The sequence below is a fragment of the Miscanthus floridulus genome, chromosome 5 (assembly GCF_019320115.1).
Source record: "Miscanthus floridulus cultivar M001 chromosome 5, ASM1932011v1, whole genome shotgun sequence".
NCBI classification, from domain to species: domain Eukaryota; kingdom Viridiplantae; phylum Streptophyta; class Magnoliopsida; order Poales; family Poaceae; genus Miscanthus; species Miscanthus floridulus.
Window position 1 is genome coordinate 112786550 of NC_089584.1, and position 16527 is coordinate 112803076.

At 44.0% G+C, this 16527-nt stretch overlaps 2 protein-coding genes and 1 long non-coding RNA gene across 6 annotated transcripts; 1 reads left to right on the forward strand and 2 right to left on the reverse strand.

The window, feature by feature from the left end:
* Positions 1-872: 872 nt before the first annotated feature.
* LOC136450498 (uncharacterized) lies at positions 873-7212 on the reverse strand. Its single transcript, XR_010758367.1, has 3 exons — positions 7099-7212; positions 2116-2274; positions 873-1137 (listed from the first exon to the last, which is right to left on the reverse strand). It is a non-coding gene; the product is annotated as an uncharacterized lncRNA (long non-coding RNA).
* Positions 7213-7670: 458 nt separating this feature from the next.
* Positions 7671-9400, forward strand: LOC136450496 (protein GRAVITROPIC IN THE LIGHT 1-like). 2 transcript variants are annotated; one of them, XM_066450956.1, is made up of 2 exons: positions 7671-7798; positions 8021-9400. In XM_066450956.1, exon 2 carries the CDS (start codon positions 8093-8095, stop codon positions 9398-9400), a length of 1308 nt encoding a protein of 435 aa, XP_066307053.1. In that variant the 5' UTR covers positions 7671-7798; positions 8021-8092. The 2 variants fall into 2 exon arrangements, with proteins under 2 accessions (XP_066307053.1, XP_066307052.1); XM_066450955.1 differs by lacking the exon at positions 7671-7798 and having other exon boundaries at positions 8013-9400.
* Positions 9148-10717, reverse strand: LOC136450497 (uncharacterized). 3 transcript variants are annotated; one of them, XM_066450959.1, is made up of 4 exons: positions 10406-10717; positions 10240-10303; positions 9744-9950; positions 9148-9280 (listed from the first exon to the last, which is right to left on the reverse strand). In XM_066450959.1, exons 1-3 carry the CDS (start codon positions 10661-10663, stop codon positions 9781-9783), a joined length of 492 nt encoding a protein of 163 aa, XP_066307056.1. In that variant the 5' UTR covers positions 10664-10717; the 3' UTR covers positions 9148-9280; positions 9744-9780. The 3 variants fall into 3 exon arrangements, with proteins under 3 accessions (XP_066307056.1, XP_066307055.1, XP_066307054.1); XM_066450958.1 differs by having other exon boundaries at positions 9262-9396; XM_066450957.1 differs by lacking the exon at positions 9148-9280 and having other exon boundaries at positions 9655-9950.
* Between the last annotated feature and the right edge of the window lie 5810 nt (positions 10718-16527).

Sequence of the window (16527 nt, forward strand, 5' to 3'; positions counted from 1 at the left end):
TTCAGTGGTCTTGGCGTGGTCCATCAGGGTTCCCGCGTGGGATCACTACGATGAATCGACCAAATTCCGCGCGTTTGAGGTGAGCAACGTGCGATGCCATTACTGACTAGTACGACTGTAGGGCAAGGGTCCGACAGGAGAGAAGAAAAGGGGTACGGGGAGACATGGGTCACGACCGGCATGAACCACAGCGAACGTGAAACACGAAACCACAGTGCAGACCTAACTCTGGAACCGGAACAAGTTAGTCATGCACAATACGACACGCGTGACACCTATGGATGGCATATCTGCAAGCAATACAGCACTACAATGCACAAACAGGATATGCATGAATGCACGTCCTACACGTCCTTTCACTGTTGCCAACATATAGGGCAACCGTTCTCAGATTTTTGGCACATCGTTCTCTCCCTGTAACTAGTCGATACTATAGGACTATGCTCGAGGCAGTGTACCTATAGAAAAATTGATTAAGCCTACCTAAGTCAGCAGAGTACCATCTATCCGGGATACATAACCATAGTAATATGGCTACTTATATAACTTCGCATACATACGTCCTAACTTTTGAAAAGAATTTGTTATCAAATTTTATTTTAGAAAAGGTTTCCGAAGCCTTATTTCCTCATTTGCGCTCTGATACCACCTGTGGCAGAACCGCCTAATCTAATGCCTTTCAGGAGTGCTTGTCTTCCATTAGACACTAAGCACTCAGGGGAGAATACTAAATTACTCGGTTTGGGAGAACCCAAATTTTTGTCATCAGGATCACAAATGAGAGAATAAAGCTTACATCATTCTTAACCATTTCTTACATCACTTTGCATGTAATATCAGAGTACAATATTTATCATTTATAATAGCGGAATATGAACATATTATCAGAGTTATAAATAATTTAATTGAACAGTGGAATATAAACAAGTGATCCGAATTATAGCGGAAATAAATATCTAACATGACATGATGAAGTATTGATATATAAACTACGACAACAGATTATGAAACTTTCATTTATAAAAGCATTTGGTGAGAGTTGTAAATAAAATCTACGATCGCAGCATAAAGGAATCCTCGTTGAGCCCACCAGGAGGTATCCACACACAAGGGTGAGCTCTAGCATCCACCTGTCACCTGCAACAGGGGGAATAAAACCCTGAGTACTCAATTGTACTCAGTAAGACTTATCCGACAGGAGGAAAGAAAAGACTCCAAGGATATGCAAGGCTATCTGGCTTATGAGTTTATTGCATTTGCAGGAAGCGTTACTAAGAGTGTGTCATTATATTCGATTTTTATTAATAGCCACATTGGTTCATTAAATAACCATTCTATGTAAGCACCTGTGCTACTTTCAAGCAGGTGGTAAGCAATTAGAGTTCCTTTTTCCATTCCATCTTTCATCTTTCTGTTCTTACTATGGTGCTAGACATGAAACAAGCCATACCGTATTGCCCGACGATTCACGAATCAATGCCCTTAGCTGGGTACCCTAAAAACACATGCCCTGCTTGTGCCCAAGGCATAAGTAGGACCAACCCGTCACCCTCCTATCCTAGGGTCCTAGGTCTCCATTCAAACTAGGACTCCAAGCCCTCGCCTCTGAGTTCCGGACTCAGTGCGGTGTAAGGATCTCCTTCACCAAAACAAAACCCTAACAGTCGGTCCGGAAAGAGCCGGAACCCACAACAAGAGAGCAACAAGTCTTCCAAGCGCCCATACACAAGTATGTGCTCGGGATAATAAATCTGCGACTTGCCCACGATGCCTTATGCAACGACCGGTCCTTAACCTTCATGGCATCAATACCCAAACCATATCCCTGCCCGGTCACCATTTTCCTTTTCCACCATTTTTATATATTCCAAGTGATAATAATGTGGTAATATATTTCCTATCTCTCGCGAGTGACAGGCAATCACTCGACTTCTACCGGAGTCCTGTAGCATAGCATTCTACACGATCCTATCATACTAGTAAGACTCATGGGATAAAGATATATATATATATATATATATATATATGCAAGTGGGTTTCATTCAACTCCTTAAAACTTAATGCACAAATATAATTTAAACTGCAAAAAAGTAGGGGTTATGCACCGGGGCTTGCCTGGGTAAGATATATATTAAAAAGTTAGTATCTGCATCGTCAGATCATCCACCATCATCTGAATAGAAAGCCCATTGCATCATCTTCTGGAGAGAATACCATTACACCATCTTTGAATTCTCAATCATCCTTCGATTGATCCTTGATCCATCATCGTACCTATATGATATGCATTGATGCAAATACATAGATGTAAATACTCAACGATAGCCGGAATGCTTAGAAATCCGATCATGCCTCACAAGCTAACGAGATAGCTCTAATGTTGGTCTACGTATCCATATTGCCGAATAAGGCATTATTTTCCAACAAATATTTTAGTTCTACAAACCCAAGGTGTTTCTTTATTCTATTCTACTAATTTAATCTTTATTCAAAATAGGGCATCATTAACTACTCTAGTAAACTAATTATTCTGGTGCTACAAAAAATACAATGAGTACCTAATATTTCTAGGAGCCTACTTTACCAATTTCAGATTCAACACTATTACCTATTTATCACAATAATTCCTACAAGTTTATATTTTTACAATATTAAGTACCTAAAATTAATTATATAGCTTCTAAGAATATTATCAAACTATGTGAACAAAATATACTAACATATAGATCATAATTTTAGAAGACTAACAAAACTAGTTTCGCATTTTTATGATTTTCCTATGATTTACTACAAATTCTACAAGTTTATTTACGAAGCTAAATTAACAATTGCTCTTATAAACTAAAAGGGCCAGCGGCCAGGTCGGCCCAACGGCGCGCGGGCGGCGGACGGCCCATGGGCGCACAGACGGCGGGCGGCCCATAGGCGCGCGTGGCCCAGGCAGCGACTGTAGACCGGCCCAGCGCAGGCGTGAGCGGTGGCCCAGCAGCCGAGAGCGGGCGGCGCGCGGCGAGTGCGGCCCAGCGCGGGCGGCGGCAGGCTGGCCCAATGCGCAGAGGCACAAGTCGGCCTAGGCGCGCAGGCACCAGCCAGCCCAGCGACGACAGAACAGCGCTGACGGCCCACGCGGGCGCGCAGGAGCAGGCTGGCCAGAGGCCCAGGCAGGGCGCACGGCCAGCGGCCCAAACAAGCCGGCCCAGCGCGACGGCAGCAGACCGGCCCAGCGCAACAGCAGCAGACCGGCCCAGCACGGCCAGCCCAACTGACCCAGTGAAAACTCAAAAAGGACCCTGCGCTTTCACGAAACTAACTAGTAGTCCAGCGTGTACTATTCTTATGAGCCATGTATTTCGCAATAAAGACCCTATGTAATATTTCAGCTTGGATTCATACCCTTCCTCATCCTCCAAAGCAGAGCACCCAGAGAGGAGCCGTCACCGGCGCCGGTTCGGCGTGGAAACCGCACGGCGATGGCTGGGGACCGGCTGCGGGGGTGCACGGGACCGGCCCGCATCCAAGGGTGCCAACAACACAGGACGAGTTGGCCCACAACAGCGGCGCGGCGTGCAGTGGTGGCGCGGCATGGCAACCGGACGGCTGCGACAGGGGAGGCGGTACGCCGACCGACGGAGACAGTGGGGCGGCATGGCGACAACGGAGGACCCTACGACTCAGCGTGGACACAGATCGGGATGGACCGGGGCGGAACGGCGTGCTCGCGTGCGGGCTGAGGGGCGCGGCGCGCGTGCGTGAGGGATGTAGGGTGACGGCAGCGGTAGCTCCGGCAAGGCAAAGGAGTTCCCTCATTCTCCAAGCCACTAGTCTTGATCTAAACACCGACTTTATTAATTGGAAACAAACAGGCCTAGAGGCTACATGTAGTTAGGGGCTAAGCCACCCAATCAAACACTTCACTAGATGTACCTATCGTACCTAGTCGCTTCACCAGTCTCAAACTACTCGTGTGGATAGATAGCTAATAAAAGTCCGATACAAAACTATTGAAGGGAAGTCGTGTAAGAAATAAAAAATCTTAACCATATCAAGAGTCAAGTCGAATACAAAATTATAGAAGAGAAGTCATGTAAAAAATCAATCAAAGTTATAAAAAACGTTAAGCGCTAAGCGAGTGGTGACCCGTCGCCTAGAGTTTAAGCGTACTTAAGCATTTTGTAATGTAGCAAACATTGTATTTTTTTTGTCTTGGACCGAACAAATGAGAGATGAGAGTGGAGAGCAATTGAGAGAGTGCAAATGAATAAGGACTAGGTCCTCTCCACCTCCCCTCTCTGTATTAAATTTGTGTAACATTTTTAACTAATTATAAGAATGAATCAGCAATGCAAGTCTTTCGATATATTTCTAAGATGTTATTTGTTTTTTCTAAATACACGTATGTGCCGCACATGTAATTTATTAAACACTAAATTTCCATTGCAATTGTGCCCCTTACCGAAAAACTATAATGTATAATGAGTTTCGATTGCAGTTGTATTGCTTTTAGTAAATTTTGCAATATACTACCGAGGGCTTGGACTGGTTGCCGCTAAGGTTGTGTTTGATCTGTTTTACTATAGGATACCTATGAATTGACATGTCAAAAATTTATTAATATTCATCTAGGGTATATGAAATTGTTTAAATATGTGTGTGTCACACGTGCATCTCTACTAGTTATTCTTAAATGATAGTTACATCTCTTATCGGTTGTGCCAAAGTAAGAATAAATAGAGACCCTTTAAGTAACAAGCTAATATACCCCCTTCAAAAAAACAAAATTTGGTTAGACAAATCAAATATTTGAAGTTTGATTAATCTTACAAAAAATATATCAACATATATGTCTCCTAATAAATTTACTAAGTTTATAATTATAATCTAATGATATTTTTTGCATATTATAAAAATGTTAGTATGTTCTTAGATTTGGCATAACCTAAATTTGTTTGACTTGAGGGAAGGGAAAATTTCATTCTTTTGTGATTCAAGATGACATGTGTCCATCCGAGGTATAGCAATGCTCGTCATCGTCAAAGAGAGTTTGATTTCAAGATGAATTAATACAAGATGTCAAGTTTGATCACAAGATGACACATACCTTTATGAGTTAGAACAACATGCTTGCCTGTGGTACATGGTGCTCCCTCCATTTTACTTACACGTCTTATTAGATTTGACCTAAGTTAAATATTTGTATCTTTGACCATGGATTTTTAAAAGTACATAGGTTCATGATATAAGATTTATGTTTTTAGATTCACTATGAAAAACACTTCCATAATATAATCAAAAGTTTATGAAATGATAAGGTTTTTTTTAAACGGATAGTCAAAGATAGTAATATTTGACTTAGGACAAATCTAATGTGACATGTAAACAAATGGAGAGTATGATTCTAAGACGAGTTAGATTGGATGACGTCGTCCTTGAATAAATTATACACCCCATTGCAACACACGCGTATAGTTGCTAGTGGCAAATTGGTGAATATATGGTCCGAACATTGCTAATATGGCAAAATACATACATATCAGTTAGACACTAGAATTAATAGATAACCTTTCCAGCACGAACATCCCAAATCAATCATGAACAATACTAGATCAGTTGCAATCTACAAAAGATAATCACATATGTACTAGAAGTTTTCAATTTTCTATTTTGGACCAATAAGATATAACATTTCTATCTGACCTACTTATCGCACGATAAACTATGACCATAATCCTATCAATACCCTATGCTATCATTAGTATCTGACAACAAATTGTTGATCACCTTTAAGTGAAAATACAAACTTATACGATCATAATATTGGCCAAGAATAGAGTAATCGCTGCAAAAACAAATGATGGTACCAATCCGACAAATCTAAGAACTAATATCCTCGTGTGAAAAAGCTTACCTTGGCATGATTTGAAAAGAGGATTAAAGTTCATGAACAATAGACTAACTATATTCACACAACACCTGCTTCTTGGTGATGAGGCTCCATGGTTAGTGACTTGTATGTTTGGCGTTGTGAAGTAGGGCACCTGCTTCGTGATGCCCATCTTATAGTTGCCGAAACCATCATAAACAATTCCATACGCATAATGAATGTGTCGTAAACCTGCTATTAACCCTAGCACCTAATAAAATACATATTTTATCACACTCATATTGTTTGTACCATACACGTATCAATTTAAGAAGTAAAGTACTGCTTATTACTCTAGCAGTTTACAAGTTGGACTAATTTACACCCATCTACTAAGTTGTTGTTCGATGAATGTAATTAATTACTCAAACAATATGAATGTTATTATAGAGGATGTACACTGCAAATAACTGTTGGATGAATGAATTGTTGTATTTCGCACGTGCATTTACCTAGTTATACCAAAACAAGCACCGAAGAAGCTTCATATCTCAAAGCAAAATTTGTGATCCCGTATCTTTTGCCAACCGACGCGATACTCGTATTGATCAGTACTATAGTGTTCAATACGGAGCGCCGTGACAGGCAAAGCATGGGCTAAATGGATACCAGTGGCGACCTAACTAATTTGCCGTCTTAAGCACGAGCGTTTGTTAATTGTTACTACTACTCTTAAGAAAGAAGACACCAGCTAGATTTACAGTTGGACGTTGCGTGGATGCCATTACTTCCATCTCAAACGCCTTATGATTAGGAAATTAGCAAGGGCTTTTGCGCTTTAAAGCACGAAATCCTTTTTCGCTTTGAGTTTTAAATTTGGAAGGAAAGAGGAGTACAACTTTGGGTTGCTTTCATAAGGCAAGTCTGGGTTGTCCATTTCTAAAATGGACATCTAAACCTAGTGTATCTTCACCCAATTTGAATCGTTGCCCTGTTTATTTGGCTGATAAGCCATGACTGAAAGTACTGTTGATTGATTTGTTGTGAGAGAAAAATATTATTTGTTGGTTGAAAAAGTACGGCTTATAAGCCATAGCGAACAGAGCGAGCTTGTTTATTCCCCTACTGCTGGTACCGTGGCCAGCATTGTCTGGGTGAGCAGAGCAAATTCAGGCATTCATGATTCAAGATTAATTACAATAATACCGAGGGCGCTCTAAATGGCACTGAATACCTACCATTATCTTTTGGAGAGGGCACTGAAGATAGAAGTTATTCAACCACCAGAGCCGGCTCAAGATCAGTTTTCACCTTTCATGGAGTAAACCCTTTCTTAATTGCAACAACGTGTGACCACTCGCTCTGACCTTTGAAGGTCTGAATATTCCCCTTCTATCCCATTGCACGATCTGGAATAGAAGCTGAGAAGTCAGTCGGATCTGCAGTTACAGAGCCTGAAATAAAAAGATGAACGGTTACTGCCTTTTTTACTGGAAGCTGCAGAGAGCCAGGCCGGTCAGAGGCGACGAACAAGGAAGGCTGCTAGCTAGGGTTTCCAAGGCCCGCTTCCTTCGGTCGGCAGCATCCCTCGGCCTCTTGGGATTACAAAAGAAACTCCCCCACGCCTCTTCCGAGACTCTCAAGAAACTCCCCCCACCTGGCTGTCTGGCTACCACTCCCCCTTTTCTTTGTTCGAATCCATTGGAGCCCACGAGGTCGTTGCCTCCCTCCCTCCCCCACCCAAAACCCTCTGCCCTCTGCCTCTGCCACTAAATAAGTGAGAGCCCCATCACTTCGAGTCTTGGATCCTTGAAGATTCTGGGCGATCTCATCATCTCTCGCTCTGGGTCCTATTCTTGGCAGGCTTTTCACTTCCTGGATCCGTTCAGATGCGCGAGGCTAGCAGTTCCTGGAGTTTCAGGACCCGCCGGCTAAAAGGTACTCCTCATTACTTACAGGCATCTGCAGGGCAGATTGGCATGTTCTATTCTTGGATTGTTTTTGTATTTGTTTCCTTCTCCTGGACGCCAATCGGCTAGACGCAATCTTAAATCCACATTCCGTGTTCATGGCATTGATTCGATCGAAATAAACATGTTTGGAAGCCGCGATCTTTCTTTCTTGGAATCTATGCTCGTTTGACTTGTTGTCTCCATGCAGACTGAAGATCACAGACGCTCGGAGTCGGACGCTGCTCAGTCTCCTCTTGCAGGACGGAATCTGATCTTGGAGATGGAGCCAGCAAAGGGGAAGATGAGGAGGACGTCTTCCAGCCTGCTTCTGCGAATCACGGACATCTGCAAGGTGCATTCCGTCGCTGTCGCGGAGAACGCCGGCGAGAAGCCCAACGCCGGCAGCAGCGGGGGCAGCAGTGAAGACGGTGCACACCTGAAAATATATCCGCATCAAGTCTCTGACCATGAGAGTTGCTCTGGAACTTCCACTGCCCGCTATGAGGATGCGGTTGTTGAGAAGCTTCTTGATGCAGTCTCTGGTCTGAAGCTGGCTTATCTCAAGGTTCAGCAAGCACATGTGCCATATGATCCTGAAAAGGTTGCGGCCGCTGGTGAGCATTTTGTGTCAGAGCTTGAAGAGACAGCTGGGCTTAAAGATCTGTATTTTGGTGTCAGCAAGTGGAGCAATCCAATGTACCAATCTCATGTGAGCTCAAGGATTCATGAGCATCAAAAGCTTGCTCTGGAGTTGCAGGCTGACATCTGCAAGAAAGATTCTGAACTTGTTCTGTTGCGAGCAGAGTTTGAAGAACTGGAAAGGAGGAATATGGAACTGAAGGAGGAAGTTGACCGGAGAGCGTTGCTCATGCACAGAGAAATAAGTTTTGACATTGGTAAAGGGGGATCAATAGATATGTTCATGGAGTTGTTTGAGAATTCATCAAAGTGCATACATGATTTCACGAAACTCGTCATCAGTTCGATGAAAGTTTCTGGATGGGACCTCAACTACTCTATGTTTCCAGTCGATAAATCTGTTGTATTTGAGAAAAGGACTGACAAGAAGTATTGCGTTGAGGCGTACTTTGCTCGGGCAATGCTGATGGTGACCAAAGAGGACTATTTTTCCATGGATTCTTTTTACCATGTTATGAGTTTCAAGGATCCATTCGATGCTCTTGTTGAGTCCCCGAATTCCAACTTTGGAAAATTCTGCCGAGAAAAGTATCTGGTTGCTGTACCAAGTAATATGGAGGATTCCTTGTTTGGAAATTTGGATCACAGGGCATTTGTCAAGATGGGCGGTCATCCAAGGACACAATTTTACCAGACATTTGCAAGAATGGCTAGATATGTCTGGGCATTGCTCACCATTGCTCGCTTCTTGAAACCAATGGCTGAGATGTTCTTTGTCAAGAGTGGCGTTCAGTTTCAAAAGAAGCACATGGAAAGTGTACCAGCTAAGCTGACCACAGAGGAAGCAAAGATCAGTGTTGGGTTTACAGTAATGCCGGGCTTTAAGATCGGATGCACTGTCATCAGGTGCAGGGTCTACCTGTCCATGCTCAACACAAGAGACTCCTAAAAACACATTATATAACTACAGCATTAGGTAAGCAAAATGCAGTAGCTTTATAGTACTCCATAGTTCTATAAATAAGCTTACAGTTGGAAGCTCCTCCTGTATTATGATAGGAACATGAGCTAATAGATGACTCAAGAGTACTAACTTGTTGTAAAGTCTTATGCTACTATATAAACATTTTCAGTAGTTTGCTCTGATCTTTATGGGTCATGGCGCCGTTCATGATCTACTTGAGTACACTGAAGAAATTGAACTTATGGAATGCGCTGATGCTCAGTATATACCAATTCATTTTAAAAATTGTGCACAAGGAAAGTTTGGCCCTTTGAAGCCAGAACGCTACCTGTTGTATGTAACCATGAGTGAAACAATTATATAGTTCATCTGGCGAAGATTTTGGCAAAGAAGTTTGTTGGTTTTGGGTTCTCCAAGCATGCCACATGAGCATATCTTCCTAGTTTGTCAACCTGCCTTGGCTCCCCCCTTGTGTCCTTCTTGCAGATCTTGCAGGTCTTATCGACCCAACCTTCCTCCACGTACTGTCCATCGACTGAATTTGAAACCAATTTGGTTTGTCAGTATTCGGTAACTTGATATTCTTTCTCTTGTTCAAAAAAGAATAACCAAAACTTTGTGTGTGATAATATATTTTCAGTAGGCACTATTTTTTTTAGAAAGGACCAATAGGCACTATTTTCATCATACTGCAATTGTTTTTGACGTATCACACTATACAGCTTATTCAGCCATGCGGTGTTTATCTGAATATCAGTAGACAATACACGCGAATATTCACTTGGCATTTAATTATTCTCATGAGAAAGGTATAGATGAGATACCATCAACATATGACTTGAAGAAATCCTGGTAGGTGCCACCAATCTTCCGCCTCAGTGCTCCATACTTAATTGCAAATCAAACAAGCGTATGAAAAAATAAATCAGACTACTGATTTTAACATTATCGATCCACGGTTGCTTTGCATCAGTGGTTGTGGTTCCATACCTGTTCCCTCGTCATCCTCCCTCCAGCTTTGGTGGACTCCCTGGCCTCATACAGCAGCTCGGCATCCTTCTCCGACCGGACCTGCGAGAAGTCCAGCGCCTCGGTGATGCTTCCGAACAGCGACTGCTTGTTGCCCTCCTCCTCATTTCCCTTTGCGTAAGCTATAACTGATCTGGGGACACCACTGCTTGGCCTGATTTGGTGAGCTTCAAACGAGGAGCTCTTGGAAGGGGTCAGCGGAAGAGCCCTCATGGCCATTGCTTCAGGAATCAGTAGTTCAGGTGCAAGTGGTTTCTGCACAAGTATGTACAGGCTCGCCGAGCGATCGGGCCGTTATATACGGAGGACCATTTGGGGTGCGGACAAGCAGCGGCAGCGCATCAGTTCTGTGGTGGCTACAAGGCTACGTGGTGCAAGGCAAGGCCTGCTGAAACGAGAGGGGAATTCTGGCCCAGTGCGACGTGGGTGTGTTCAGGCTTCAGACATGAGGAGGGCGCTGCTGCGTATTGCTGTTGCCTGCCTGCAGCGCTGTGTGTGGCCCAGGATGTAGAGGAAGAGGATTGCCGGAGCTAGTGACTGAGAACTGGGCTGCGTGGCTGGTTTACCTGAAGTTTACAGAAAGGGATATTTGTGGAGCAGAGAAACACTCTGCATGATTAGGCAGAAAAGGGAAAAAAATACTTGAGCATAGTCTTCCTGTCCACGTATCTGATTCTCTGAAAGGGGACATTTGTGCATGGGATCCTTACTTTCAGTTTTTGTGAAGATGGAGATGCTGTTTCCAGGCTGAGCTTTGCTCGGTGCCTGCATTCGCTAGCTTGAAAGTAACCATGTGCACCGTGCACGGTATCATCAAAGGCCTCAGTTATAGACGTGATTTGTTTATCTACTTTGCTTGACCTGGCTGTCTCCCGATAAGTACAAGGTGCAACACTGACAATCTGACATAGAGCCCCGAGAAGGCCTGACTTTGCTTTTAACTCGGATGAGTTCAGCTCTAGAAAGCAACTTCTATCAAGCTCTAGGTGGTTATTCTAATCTAGGATCTCCAATTACTCGTGCATAATGTCTAGATGCTGGGCACGGCGTGTGCTACCCTTGACCTTCCGGATCAAAAGAATATAATTGCTGCATGCAGCCTTTTCAGTTTATTAATGGACAGTTATGTTTGCTAAGAAGCTAGCTGATGAGTGACTCGGCAGGAGTATTTCAGATTAGATGGTTTGATAGTTGAAGGTGAGTGATCACTTGAAAAACATTTGGGCAGACCACTGAGCATGACTGCATGCCGCTTTGGCGCCCCAGGTGAAGGCTGAAGGCAACAAGCATGTGGACCTCAGGTGCCGCAATCTCCATGATGGCCTGCCCCGTAGCAATGTCCGTCCCCGCTTGATTGATTCCATCCCCCATCAGATCGTCGTAGGCTCGTAGCATCAGCATTCAGCAGCATCAATGCTGAAACAATCATGGCGCCATGCATGCCGCCGTGACACACACTCGCCCCTTTCGTTTGTCGCCGGCAGGGGCCCTTTGGATCGGATCAACGTCACACAACGCCCCGGCGAACAGTTGCCGATCCTTTTCTATCATATGGTCGTCGCGAGGATTTAAGCGACGGGCCTTGCTCTGTGACGGAACCCTTTGCTTCAGTCAGTATTCACACAAGGATGGATGGGTCGCCATTGTTCAGGGATACTGCTTGTGATGTTTCTTGGAGACAAATGACGAGAGACCAAGAATATTTTGGGGCTACTTAAACCACCTCTGATCGACCACTGGAATGGCAATTGGCAACGATCAAGAAGAATTGGACCACCGGTATGCATGGTGAGCTGGATGTTAGTTGATCTCCACCAATAGGCCCAACGGTCTATTGGGCCCTTGATCTGCGCCCTGATCGGAGACGCCCAACCCTAATACGGTTGGTGGGCCCCTGTCGCACAGCACTATAAAGATAGGTGGGGTTCACGGCTCTAACTACGAGATTGATCGGAGCCGCCATAACCACCTACAGAGAAACCTAATTCGATCTAAAGAAAGGTGCTGCCAGCGACGAGAAGCCTCACCAACTCCATCGTCGCCTCTGCACTGACATCGCCGTCACCACTGGACTCGGGTCACCGTCGCCACTGGACCTCGCCATCACTACGCTGGACTCCACAACGCCGAGCTGCCACAACGCCGGCGTCCAAGCCGCTGCGCGCGCCATGGATCGAATGATGACCTAGGGCGGGGTACATCAAGAGTTTCCCCATCTAAGTAAGAGGCTTACCCTTGATCTACATTACAGAGAGGTATTTTGATCCTAACAATGGTATCGGAGTTAAGGTTGCCGGTGTGTAGATCTAGTATGGGGTAAAGCATTGAAAAGAAATCAAAGAAATCACAAGGGTTTGATCTGTTTTCGGAATAAAACCCTAACCCTAACCGGGTAAAAGAAAATTAAAAAGAGACCGGGGGTGGCGGACGTCACTGAACTTCCGGTCACCACCGCCACCGCGCGGCGCGCGGTAAGAAAAGAACAGACCTCCTTTCGGATCTGAGCAGACAAAAGGGGTTCCCTAACCCTAACACTAACTGGGTGAAGGAAAGAACAAAAGAAGAGGGATTCGGCCTAGAAGAGAATCAAAGCTGAACCCTAACCCTACAAAGCACTCACTAGGGAAGAAGAACAGTGACTCCAGTGAGTCAAACCCCAACCCCAAATCGGTTCAACTCCAAAAGAAAAAGAAAGAAGATCCAAAAGAGAAGAAGGGGAAGAGGGGAAGGGGCTTATCTCGCAGATCTCGAATCAAAACCGAATCGGGTTCAACCGAACCCTAACTCTAACTCGCGACGAGGAAGGGGAAGAGAGCGATTCAGTACAAATAGAAAAGAAAAGAAATCAAATGAAAGAGATGAACTAAATCGAATGAAACAAATCGGGGAAAAAAAACCCTAACCCTAGATCCCCAAATCGGTTGAATCCGAGAAGAACAAACAAGATCCAAATCGGAGAAGAAAGGGGAAAAGGGGAAGGGGTCTACCTCGCCGTGCACCGCGCTGCCACCTCGTCGGCGCGTGAGAAGAAGCCACCGCTGCCGCTAGGGCACGACACCCACCGGCGCGGCTGTTGCGAAGCCTCTGGCGTAGGGCGTCGTGGCCAGACCGCTTGACGGCGGCGCGCTCACCCGCTGGGGAGCGCACACGCCGGCGAGGGGGCCGGCGACGGCGCCATGGCTCTGCCGTCCTTGCTCGCTCTCGCTCGGTGTCATGGATGCGCTGAGAGAGGAGAGGAGAGCGGTGAAGAGCGAGCGAAGAGAGAGAAGCAGAGAATGTGAAATAAGATAGGGTTTCGGGTGAGATGGCCGCGGCGGCGGTTTTTTTGTTCGCTCGAGAACCACGCACAGCCATCGGATCTGATCCAACGGCGACAAGAGAACGGGCCAGAATCGGCCCAGGCGGGCGAGGACTTTCTCGGGCCAGGCCCAGGTTGCGGCCTGGGCGCGGGGGAGGCGCAGCGAGCGGACGTGCGTGCAAAATGGGCATGGGCTGCGCTGGCGTGTTGCTGGGCCGCGAGCACTGCTGCGCCGCTGGGCCGTTTTACTGCTGCAGCAGGCCGGGCCAGAGGAATAGCATGAATAGATTTGAAGTTTATTTAATTTTTAGAAGCAGATTTCGATGAATTGTCTAGTTTAATATCTTTGTTAAAATTTGATCCAACGGGATAATTTTTTAGAGAATATTTGAGAAAAGTTTAATGCTTCTGAAACATAGATAATGAATTTTTCATGTTTCCGCTGCTAAAGAAATTATTTATTCTCCAGTTATTTTGAACCAACGTGATATTTAATTGGAAAAAAGAGATTTTCACATGATTATGATGTTGTTATTTTCTGACCAATGTTGTTAATAATAATGTCGTAATTTTAATGATTTATGCATTAATTATATTTCTGCCCAACGGTGATGTAGAATTAATGTATAAGAACAGCTGTATGTTTTGATTTTGACCAACGTTGGAATCAAGGCATGCAATTGTTGTTATTTTTTTATGTTAAGAAAAAGTTTGACATGGCCTTCATCTTGACTAAGGTGGACTAGGTAGTCACCTCACCGTGTTTCACATGGCTTGTGGCACCGGTGAGGGAGACAAACGAGGATGATGCCGCTTGGGCAACTAAAGAGAAGGATTTTGAATCCCAAAAGATGTCCTATGACCTTGAGCATAGGAAGTGGGTCACTACCAACAAGATCTGTTTGGCTGTGATAAAGAATATGATTAAGCCTGCAATTGTGGGCTCAATCCCAGAGTATGACACTGTCACCGAGTACCTCGATAGAATAAAGAGTTAGTTCACTGGTTCTTCAAAGATATATGCTACCCAGCTGATAAAAGCAACTGATGACAGAGTGTTACTCTGAAAATGGTGGATACGGGAGCTCACAATGCGTCGTCGAAATTATGGCATTGTCGACGAGGCCATACTTCAAGGGGGAGAATAGAAAGACTAGTTAAGAATAATATTCTTCCTCCATTAGAGCTCTCAGATTTAGAATAATGCAGAGAATGCATAAAAGGAAAGTATATAAAGAAAATTAAGAAAGATGTCAAATAAAGCGTAGGAATTTTACAGATTACTCGCACAGACATTTGTGGTCCGTTTTCTGTAAAGAGTGTGGATGGTTATGATTCGTTCATAACATTCACAGATGATTACTCCCATTGTGGCTACATTTATCCAATCAAAGAAAGAAAAGAAGCATTGGATAAATTTAAGATATTTAAGGCTGAAGTTGAAAACCAACATAATTTAAAGATTAAGATATTCAGGTCTGACCATGAGTGGAGTACTATGGTCGACATACCCCATATGGCCAAGTTCCTAGACCTTTTGCAAGGTTCTTATAGAAGAATGGCAAAGTAGCCCAGTATTCTATACCGGGCGAACCTCAGTAGAATGGAGTAGCTGAAAGTCATAATCGTACCCCGATGGATATGGTGCGCAGTATGATAAGTTACTCCACCTTATCGTTGAGCCTATGGATAGAGGCGTTAAAAATCACCATTCATATTCTCAATAGAGTACCAAGTAAGTCGGTGCCCAAAACATTGTATGAGTTGTGGACAGGAAGAGTACCCTCATTAAACCACTTACGTGTGTGGGGGAGTCCTGCTGAGGCTAAAGTATTTAACCCAAATATTGGGAAGCTAGATCCTAAAATAGTAAGTTATCATTTTATTGGCTACCCAGAAAAGTCAAAATGTTTTCGTTTCTACTGTCCAGACAGACATATAAAGTTTGTGGAAACGAGACACGTTGTCTTCCTAAAGGATGAAATGATAAGGGGGAGCATGGTACCTCGAAAAATTGACCTTGAAGAGAAGCGGGTGTATGCGCCCAATCCGATGATTCATGAGCCAATTTTCTCACTACCTGCTGTCGCTGCATCGACAGTGCAAGATACTGTGGTGCCAGCACATGTTGTTATTCCGTCTGTGGCAACAATGAATGACGAGTAGGATCATGTTCTTCAGGATCCTATAGAACCTATTGCCACACATGAGGGGGAGCAACAACAACCTCAAACAGAAGATGTGTCAAATATGGAGACCCCTAAAAGGTCTCAAAGAGTTAGAAATCAGCTATTTCTGCTGACTATGAAGTATACAATACTGAGGAATTTCAAATGGAGGATGATCCCACCTCATTTGAATAAGCCATGAGAAGTGATCATTCATCAAAGTGGTTTGAGGCCATGGAAGATGAAATGCTAATAAAGTTTGGGACTTGAAAATAATTCCTAAAGGAGCCAAAACAGTAGACTGTAAATGGGTCTACAAAACAAAAACTTGACTCTCAAAGGAATATAGAGAGATATAAAACGCGACTTGTGGCAAAAGGCTTTACGTAAAGAGAAGGCATTGATTACAATGAGACATTTTCTCCAGTCTTATGTAAGGATTCCTTCAGAATCATAATGACATTAGTGGCACATTACGATTTAGAATTACATCAGATGGATATAAAGACGTCATTTCTCAACAGGGACTTGTAGGAAAATGTTTACATGGTACAACCGAAAGGTTTTGTCATAAAAGGAAAAGAACGAATGAGATGCCGCCTAAAGAAATCCATTTA